Source organism: Populus euphratica, unplaced genomic scaffold (assembly GCF_000495115.2).
Source record: "Populus euphratica unplaced genomic scaffold, PopEup_1.0 scaffold51.1, whole genome shotgun sequence".
In the NCBI taxonomy this organism is placed as follows: domain Eukaryota; kingdom Viridiplantae; phylum Streptophyta; class Magnoliopsida; order Malpighiales; family Salicaceae; genus Populus; species Populus euphratica.
In genome coordinates this window covers 619514-630023 of record NW_011499932.1, presented here as the reverse complement: position 1 = coordinate 630023, position 10510 = coordinate 619514, and the positions used below count along the sequence as shown (strand labels likewise).

The 10510-nt window shown below is 36.1% G+C and overlaps 2 protein-coding genes across 2 annotated transcripts in view; both read left to right on the top strand.

The window, feature by feature from the left end:
• LOC105136145 (Nucleotide/sugar transporter family protein) overlaps positions 1 to 1065 on the top strand; it is a 4647-nt gene extending 3582 nt beyond the window's left edge. Inside the window, exons 9-10 of the mRNA XM_011041373.1 lie at positions 410 to 466; positions 571 to 1065. Of these exons, the coding sequence (XP_011039675.1) occupies positions 410 to 466; positions 571 to 645 (132 nt within the window). The 3' untranslated portion in view covers positions 646 to 1065. The remainder of the gene's footprint in view (positions 1 to 409; positions 467 to 570) is intronic.
• Positions 1066 to 2497: 1432 nt separating this feature from the next.
• On the top strand, positions 2498 to 7228 carry LOC105136146 (uncharacterized). Its single transcript, XM_011041374.1, is given in 6 exon segments — positions 2498 to 2853; positions 2977 to 3076; positions 3305 to 3404; positions 3873 to 3961; positions 4709 to 4851; positions 6230 to 7228. Coding segments are annotated over 6 exon segments (1581 nt in total). The 5' UTR covers positions 2498 to 2567; the 3' UTR covers positions 7093 to 7228.
• The last annotated feature ends 3282 nt before the right edge of the window (positions 7229 to 10510 follow it).

Genomic DNA, 10510 nt, shown 5'->3' with positions numbered 1-10510 from the left:
GGGGGATCTGGCCATGTTTGGTACATTTTCGAGTTTTGAAAAATGTCTGTGGTCATTTATATTTGTGTATTATAAATGTGGAAAAATGAAGGGGTTTTCAGCTACTCTTAATGTCATTGCAGATTTTGCAAGAATTTTGAGGTGGTTGGAATTTTTCAAATATTATCCGTGGTTGCAAATTTTGCTATGAAGTTTTAATTTGCTATGAAATGGCGATAATATGACATATATGGGGTTAAAGAAGTGGCAATTCTAGATGATGAACATCAACTATTATCTTCATTAGTTATTGCTAAAATTCCCAAGTTAACTCAGCACACTAGTGATCCATGGCTATACTGAATATTCCATCCTTGCCACAGACATTATGGATACTTTTATCAGATCTTTTGGTATCATGTTGATGTAGGATCTATTTACCATTGCACTTGGCTGGACTATTTTTGGTGGGCTTCCTTTCGATTTTGTGAGTAAAAACCTTCTTATATCTGTTCTCTACACGCATTACTATTATCTCTTCTGCATTTGTGATTTCACTCTCTGATTGAATATTATTTTGCTTCCTTACAGTTCAATGTCATTGGGCAATGCCTTGGTTTTGCTGGCTCCGGTTTGTATGCCTACTATAAGCTCATAGGGAGGTAAATGCACAAACTATAGAGACCCTTGCTTCACAGGATGTTCCCACCTGTTATAGGTTCTTGGAAGAGACTTGACTATGTCGAGGAGGTTTTTGTTCGATAGGTCACTGATACACAGCATATTCTGGGAACCACCTGGCCCCGACTCCAAAACTGACTACCATTTTTAGAGCTTTTATTTATCTTTTCTCAGCAACACTACAAGTGTTTCGGTGTATCACCCGGACCTCTGATGATGTTGAAATATGCTTATGATACTATCCTAACCAGCCATTTTTCCTTGTAAAAGACTCGCATGTTCCAGTGACTTCAACCTGTCGAAGTCAGTGTATATGATTGCAATTTGTAATGGAGCTTGACTTCAGAGTTCATAGAACGCCTTGTGCTTGAGAGAATTCTGTTATTTACGTTTGCAGTTTTGCTATTCACTGGAGCAGCATTGGAGCAAAAATTAGGAAGCACTTTAAAGGGACGAGGAATAAGACCAGTACTTGTAAACTTCTGCTCTATTTTATTAAAACAAATTCGTTTTTTTTTTAATCCTTATATTGAGCTAGCTAGATGGTCAGATCAATTAGGTTTTATTAAGTCAATACCTAGTTTAGTTTAACTATAGCTTGTTAATCTGAGTTTAACGACTTTGTCTTTAGTATCAAGTTTCCCTTTTATTGAAGATTTGTGTCATTGTCATGTACATATTTTCATAAATATTTATCTTTAAGCTTCAGGGGGGGAGACTTCATCTTCTTCACAACACTGTCCCCATGTAGCTCGTCTACAGCTACCACTTTTCAACTCCCTCATCGGCTAACGTAACCGTCAGAGGTTCCTTGCCTGCTGTAAAGGGACTTCTTTGTTTCATGTAAAGGGTCTTCTTCGTTCTCAAGGTTACACATCCTTTACACATGAGATTACAGACCAACTCAAGCATGTCCAATAGGAGGTCAATGTGGGTTAAAGTTTATCGCTGTGAAATTCAAGTCCTATGTTCTTAAGAGCCCTCTTGCTCTTTTTATCTTTTCTTTTCTTCCCCTTTTTTTTTTTTTTATGGAGGGGATTTTACCCACCAAATGTTACTATTTTTTGGTATCACATCTCAAAACACGTTAAATAATTCTTAATTTCTATTACTAATATTTCTAATAAACAAATCCATTAATAATAAATAATTACTTATTTTCTCTCTTTAATTTGTTATTAACATTTAAACCTCTATTTTATTAACAGACTAAACATTATTTTTTATTCAACAATATATATTCTCATGCGAATATAGATTAATTTATTTTCCTTAAGGTTTCACCTTTATTCTTTTAAAAATATTTCTTAAGTAATAATTAATCCTTATGAATTGAGATTAACTTCTTTTCCTTAAGGGCTCATCTTTACCTTTTTAAAAATCTTTCTCAGGTAATAATTAATCCTTATGAACATATATTATTTTCCTTTCTTTAAGGGCTCACCTTTACTCTTTTAAAAATATTTGTTAGGTAATAATTAATTCTTACAGAATAGATTAATTTCCTTTCCTTACGGCCTCACATTTACTCTTTTAAAAATCTCTCTTGGGTAATAATTAATCCTTAGGAATGAAATATCAATCCAAGTTAGTTAATAAAACCACATTGGCTTTTGCATGGAGATTTTCTATAATTTCTAAATTATCAAGCTAATAATAATAGTAATAAATTAATAATAGCAAACTCTATTTTGTTGCATGAGCTGAGCTGGTGCCCAAAGAAACCGTTATTCTTCCAAAAAAGATACCCAACTGTCACCCTTGACCCTCTTTCCCTCCCCTCCTCTCCCCTCCCCTCCTAAAACAAGCAATTCCATATTCCAGAATCTCCCAAAAGCGAAACCCTAACTCTCTTTCCACAATGCGTGTCTCTTTCACCTAAGGATCTTCTCAAAATCAATACATAAATGGAGGAGGAAGAGGAGAAGAAGGAGGAGGAGGAGGAGAGCTCTGTGATTCAGCTGGCTGATTTCAGAATCGACGGTTCTTATTCACCTCCAACTTCTTCTTCTTCTTCTTCTTCTTCTAGTCGACACCTTCACCGCCGGTCTACTTCATTACCGTCCTTAATGACTCTCGATGGCCGACGTTCAAGTTTCGGCAACGTCACCACGACTCTTTTTTATTCTTATAATAAACTTCCTGAAGAGCCTCTCAGACTCTCTGTTCTCAAATTAGACGCCTCCTCCTTCGGTTCGTACCTGATGTTTCTTTTCCTTTTTTATTGTTTTTTGTTCTGTTCTGTTTGGTTGCTGAGAAAATGCAGGGAAATGAGAAAGAAATTTAAGAAATTGGGGTTAATTTGTGTGTTTACAGAGATTGAAGTAATGAAGTCAGCTACAGTTGAAGAACTAAGGCAAGCGGTTGAGGCTGTGTTTAGTTACATGCCGCAGGAAGGACCGGGAAAGATCTCATGGTAAAATTAAATTAAATTAACATGAAAATTACAAATGCAATTTGTGTTTGTGGATGCTTTGGATTTTGTGTTGTGTTTTGTTGAGATATATTATTAATGAGGGGAGAAGTGAATTGTGATTTGGAAATCGTGTAGTTTGTGTTGGTTTGCTAGATGTGGAAGAGAATGCTAGGGTTTGGGGTTATAGATATGTGATACTTTGCGGTGTGAATTTTTGGTTTTGTGTAGGCCGCATGTGTGGGGGCATTTTTGCTTGTGTTATGGTGATCATAAGCTGCTTGTGGAGACAGATTATATTAAAAACTATGGCATCAAGGATGGTGATCAGGTACGTGGCACGTTTTTCTTTTGTGGGTTTAGAAGATATTTTGGTTATTTCCTCTGCTGCTGTAGGTTTTTTTTAAAATTTTTTTTTGTTGGATGGATGATCGCTGCATTGTAGATGAAAACAGCTGCATTCATGGGTTTAGTGCCTGCATGATGCATATATAATAGGTGAAGATGTAATGGATTTTGGTGATTCTGGTCTCTATAAACTGAGATGAGAATGGCTAAGTTCCTGGAGTATCTGGTCTTGGTTCTGTCGGGAGTTGGTTTTGCTCTGCTTGTTTACTAGAGCTCTAACTGATGTCTATGAAATCACGAAGAATCAAATTCAGCAAATGATATTGGGTGTCCCTGGAGTTGTTTGTTGACAAATGCTATTAGTTTCCAGTTTTGTTACTATTCTAAGGAACCGCAAAGAGTTTATGCTCGAATTACTTGATGCTCACAATTTCTTGTTTGGTACTTGCAGCTTCAATTTATCCGGCATGTCTCAGGCAACTACAGTTTGAAAAAGAAGCATTCATTGAAAAGGATTGTTGCGTCAGAATCACCAAAAATGTAAGGATCTGCACCTGACCATATCTTTCTTTGATTTCTTTAGATATTATCGTTGTGTCAGGTCTTTTGTAACAGTTTACTTACTAGCTTTCAGTCACAGATAAACATGCTTGCTTGCAACATAGACAAGTTTGTCATTTCTTAAGCTATGTTGAACTACGTTAGTCTCTCTATTTTACCTTTGCAATTTGTATAAACAAACACATGTTTTGAGCTATAGTGAAACTGTAAGAAAAAACATAGGCTCCGCGGAAATTGTTGTGTACTTAAGATATGGCAATTCAATTATGTGATGCTTTGGGTAGAGATGATTTTCACCTATTTCTGAAATCGACACATGCTTTAGGCTACCTTGAAACTAAAAACAAATTAGATTGCAGAAACCGGAGTGTATTTAAGATATGGCAATTCAATTTCTGAAATGCTTTGGTAAGCATAATTAATAATTTCCTTTGACATGTACGGCTTAGTGAGATTGAATGAACTCGTGGGCAATCTATGAGAAAGAGATAAGAAGGGTTTCGGTCTTTGGAACCTCTTGAAGCCCTTTAAAACATTATTATAGTTACAACTTTGATGTTACCACTCGTCATTTGTAAATGTCTATTAAAAGTTTCCAGTCCACTTGCATCTGGCATGGGTTGCTTTAAAAAGTGTTAATTCTCTAGTGACTTCAGGAATCTGTCTTTGTTTATGAATTCATCTATCGGAACCATATACGACATTAATGGGAATGTGCATGTGCAGCTCACTGTCACCATCAAATCGCTCTGAAGAGAAAGAACAGAATTACAAAGACAAAGGTTATGATGACTTGGAGAATGGGAAGTGCCAGCATTTTCAAGATAAAAACGATGGCATTATTACACAAGACGAGGCCAGATGGAATTGTTTCTTCAGACGGTGGTTCATGTACTCCAGGCTGTCAACCATGGATAGGACAATTGGCTGGAAGACTTCTCCATCTAGATCTGCCTGTGGTTTCTTGGGCAGTTTTAGAAGGATACTGCAGTTTTACGGTAACAACAGTTATTCCCGGAAAGGTACACTTAGAGAGGATTAGTGATCGGCTGAAATGCATCACAAATGCGGCTTCTTTCTGTTATTGAACCTTTACCTCGAGACATGCCGTGATAGCCTTAAATGAAAGCTGCCCCTAGTCTCTTAACATGCCGCGGAAACCATGTTTTTGTACAAGTGTTGCTCACAAATCTGAATTGCTCAATGATTTCGGTTTACAACACTAGCCATGATTATCCAATGCCCAATGGACAGTGGACAAATACATGCACTGATACAGGTAGTGGCCCATTCTCCCTTTCTTTTCCCAAATCTACTGCAATGCAATTGATGAGTTTAAGAATTCAAAATTACATATAAAATTATGTCCTTTCCTCGATTTTCCTGTCACTGTATATTCTCTCTTCCCATAGCGTAATTGAGTTTAAGGCTCTAATTTGACCCCTCAGAGTCTGAGTTTTAGGTTGAATATTTTGACGAGAGAAATAGAAAGCGTAAAAGCATTGATAACTTTCTCCAGTGAGCATTTCCGCAAAGCTATTTAACAGGGGCAACGTTGGGATCACTGATTGCATGGATTAACCCGCTTCGTTTCAGTTTTTTTCAAAAGAAGTTAAAAGACAGTTATTTTAAGAAAAATAAATTAAAAAGCTAAACTTGTTTTAACTAGGTTGTTTTAATTTGACAGGTTAACTTTCGCAAGTTTTTCTTTAAAAACATTCAACGTAGCATAAGTCATGGATTGTATCGCTGGCCAGGCCAAGTCAGACAAGTGTTTTTGGTTGTCAAAAAAAAAAAGAACTGTTTGTTAAAAATTTAAATTTAGTTTATTTAAAAATATTTTTTATAAAATATATAATTTAATATATTTCAAATAAAAAATATTTTAAAAAATAATTGCCACTACAAAATTAAATACCTTATTAATAACTCTATATTTCAGATGATACATAAATCTGGGTTCACAGGGATATTACACATCCTATCAACCAATTTGGCAACGGTTATATAGGAAATCAGATCAAGCCATGCCAACATCCGATCATCATCAATAAAATCTTACAAGAGATGTTTTGACACTCTGTCGATAAATCAAAGGCCCAAAGCATGACTGGTAGGGTGGTCAACGGTTTCTTTTTTCTAACCTTGAGTCCCAGCGGTCAGATAGGCAGGGCTGCCTCTATGAATTACGGGCGGGTCGGATCAATATGGACCAGGGTCAAGAACACATAAATCACACGTGCATAGCAATTCCTCTCCGCTCCACTCCTTCCCCTTGCCCATTACAAACCTCAGCAATTTGTGTGGCAAAGAAAGAGATAACCCCCTTCCAAAAAATCCACTTCCCATTTCCACACAAAATCTACCATTCCCACCACCATCAGTCATCACCTCTCACACCCCGAAGGACACCTCAACTCTAAATTTTGCATCTTTAGTCATCAGCCATGGCCAACATGATCATGGCCTCTTCCAAACCTCTCATCAACCTATCCTCCTCTTCCCTCCCCGCCAACACCAAACCCAAACTCCAAATCCCACAACTTTCCTTCCCTAAAATCCTCAAGATCACCAAACCCCAACTCCTATCTCTCTCCGCTTCCACCCTCAAATCCCTCTCTCTCATTGCTGCCACTTCCTTAACCTTCGCACCACCTTCTTTGGCTGAAGAAATAGAAAAAGCTGCTCTCTTTGACTTCAACTTAACACTTCCTATAATCATGGTTGAGTTCTTGGTCCTCATGGTTGCTTTGGACAAAATCTGGTTCACCCCACTTGGTAATTTCATGGATGGGAGAGATGCGGCTATAAAAGAGAAGCTGAGCAGCGTTAAAGATACATCTGAAGAAGTTAAGCAACTTGAAGAACAGGCTGCTGCTGTTATGAGAGCAGCTAGGGCTGAGATATCGGCTGCATTTAATAAAAAGAAGAAGGAAACTCAGGGTGGAGTGGAGCAGAAGTTGGCTGAAGGAAGGAAGAAAATTGAGGCTGACTTGCAAGAAGCATTGGCTAAATTGGAGATTCAGAAAGAGGAGACTATGAAAGCACTTGATTCACAAATTGCTGCTCTCAGTGATGGGATTGTCAAGAAGGTGCTTCCTGTTCAATGAAGTTAATACTTTATGGTTTAGTGTGTGCTTATATTTTGTGAGATTGGAAATGAATTCCGTTTATTAATGTATATGTTCTTTGAATTACACTGATGGTATGCAATGAAAGGAGTGAATTGGAAAACTTTTTCTTTCTTTCCTTCTTGTTGCTTAGTTTCTGTTGCTCTTTCCCCCTCCTTGTTTTATGGAAATACTGAGTTAAGTTGCTTTGTGAGCTAGAATTGTTTGTGAAATAGCAGTATAAACTTGTGTTCAGATATTAGGATGGAGTTTAGGGAGATCGTTAACACTAAAAGCATAGGTGCGCTATCATTCAAAAAAGGACGCAAGTTTGTTTTGGAGATTAGGATGGAGTTTAGAGAGCTCTTTTCTCACCTTTGTGACCATCCTGTTTTGGTCAATTTGCCTCTAAAACGGATGCTTGTGGTTTTCTTTTGTGTGTGCCTTATTTCAATATGTGAACTGGCATTGCTAAACTTGAGAAGGTAACTACAACTTTAGTTTGTAGGAATTGGAGGGGAGAGGTAAATAAAGATGACATGGGTTGAAGTCATCACACAAATTTGAGTTTGATAAGCAACATTATTAATGAAGAACGTAGGCAATGAAGATTAGGTTAACATGTTGGATCCTCTAATACTTTGTTTCTTAGGTTTTGTTGTTTACCATGTTTAAATGAAAATTTGGCAACTGGGTTAAATTGCTTTATAAACTAGAAATTTGTAGCAAGCTGGCAGTATAAAGTTGCCTTGTAAGAGTATCTGACAGCCTCTTCTGATCATTTGAATCTGTTCTGGCACCTTCACTGCCTTGGCCTCTAAAGATGATGTGGTGGTGCTTGTGATCTTGTTTTGTGGTTCATGGATGTTAATTTTATTTGGCTATATGCTGATTGCCAATGGTGAGACTTGAGCAAAGCATAAAAGGTAATTTGGAAACGTTGATCTTTGGTTAGGTGTCACCAGACATCTAAGAGGGTGGTGAATTTGTGAATGAGAGGATTTATGGATGTTAATTTTATTTGGCTATATGTTGATTGCCAATGGTGAGAGTTGAGCAAACCATAAAAGGTAATTTGGAAACGTTGATCTTTGGTTAGGTGTCACCAGACATCTAAGAGGGTGGTGAATTTGTGAATGATATCTGCACTCATTTCTTTCTGCTGAAATCTCTAGTGAGAGTTCCACACCACAGTCCTTTTCTAGTAACCAGTAGAAAAATAATGGGATTTGAAATCAACTCAGTTTCTTTGATCTGAAACTGGAGTGTTTGTAAGGCAACAATTCGACAGATGACCCTCGAGCTTTCTACTTAATGAAGAAACCATTGAGCAATTGAATAACAAATAGAAGCAGAAATCTTATAGTGAGAATGCGCCATTTCATTTGTAAGCGATTGGTAGCAGCTTCCAAATTGTAGATTTAACGGAAACTTATTGGTACCGTGAAAATTTTCTTTCTTGTTCTTATATTAATTGTTTGAGTTTCACTTTGATTATTGGAATCAAAGAGATATTTCACAATACAAATATCTTTGTAAACCTTATCAAGTTAATTTTAATAGTCAATGATGAAAAAAGAGAAAAAAAAACTATATTCTTTCAAAATTAAAAACTTGCATCTTTTAATGGGTTATGCTCGGTTCCTTCTTCTAGTAACTCTTCTAATTCTAAACAGATCAAGCTTAACTCTTCTTCTAGTAATTCTTCTAACATTTGAATTAGACTCATCCCTTATAAATAGGTCAGGTTTAACATAATAACCAATACAAAATGCCTTTGGAGAAAAAAGATCCTGCTATAGGATTATATAATAGTTTCTGGCACAACTGTTACAATTTTTAGTGAGAAGCGCATGAAATACATGCAAGATCATCGTTAGAACCATCATACTTGCTAACCATTGATGAACTGATCGGATTAGGCAACAAAATTTAGTGTTAACCACTACATATCAAATAGAAGCTGCCGAGCTAGCTTCGGTCATCATATATTGTACATGAACAAAGGTTTAGCAATGGATGAATGATAGTAAAAAGACATTTTCTTAAACAACTTGAGTGCAAAGCATGGTTTAAACAGAAAGGTCACCATCGTCTAGACCAGATGATCAAAGTAATCGGCTGGCTGCACCCAGGTCCTGGGGGCATTCATAAACATGTGGTAGAAACTTCGAACTCACTCTACAGTGACTAAAAACCATGTAGAATTATCCATGGTGACCATAGCTGATCAAGGTTGCTTGTGTTTGACAATTAAGTTTTGTGTATGTGTATACGACTTTTGAATTATGATTTATAATTCGAACAAAAGTTGTTTTTTATAAATAACTTAGAAAATATATATTAAAATAACTTTAAATTAAAAACAAAGAAAGTTGGGAATCGCAACTTCTAATTAAAACAAGATTTAAATTAAAGATTATTTGTGATAAAAAAAACACTGGCGACCTTTTTAAGTGTAAAAAAAAAAAAAACACTTAAATCGATTCATAAAAATCATAACCTAACTCTGTAATCACCAAAAACAGAATTCCTCCATGGCATTTCGTTTCATTTTTTGAACGAGGGTTGGGATCTGGACAAGGATTGCTTGCTGGGATTACACGATGGCTTGCTCCAAGGTTAGACGCATCTTGCACATGTCCATGGCCATTACGCTAGGTTTCTTAGACTTGTTGGGTTTAATTTGCTTGTGTTTTGTCATGTCTTACGATTGAGAAAACAGAGCCAATCTTGCGGTGCAAGTTTTTGACCTCTTCTTCACGAGGAAATTGACTGCTATTTTATAAGTATCATGTTTGCTACTGCAGTTAGCTTAGCTTCGTAGCGTCCGATGAATGCATGTCGCATCATAAATAAAGGGCAACGTTGGCCTTTCCTTTGTCTAATCAAGTCGTTTGTTTAATAATGTTTCAAAAAGTCTTTTAATTAAAAATATTTTATTCTTGATTTTGACGTAATCCTATTAAAATCATTAAAAAAAAGAATATTAAAAAATATTAATTTAATAACCTTTTAAAGAAAAAGCATTTTAAAAATCAAATCAAACCACAAAAACACACTATTAATTTCAACTACATCTTAAGCTACTATTACCCGGAACCCGGAATATATATATATATTCCAGTCTCTTTTTAAAACCACTCTGCGAACCAGTTCTAACGATTATGATTAAATAATTGTCTATCAAACTCTTTTTTCGCAGTTTATGAAATATCTCTTCAATTTTTCCAAACTATGTTTCAATAAATAATTCAAGTGACCCAAAATATTAAAAGGAAAAGGTGGGAAAAAAATTAGTTAATGACCCCAATTTTGGAACTGAATTGTCAAAATCTCAATTATAATCAAGAATGCAAACCTCATCTAACTATCTAGATGGTGGTCAAGTGGTAAAGATTTGGGATTAAGGGGTTTG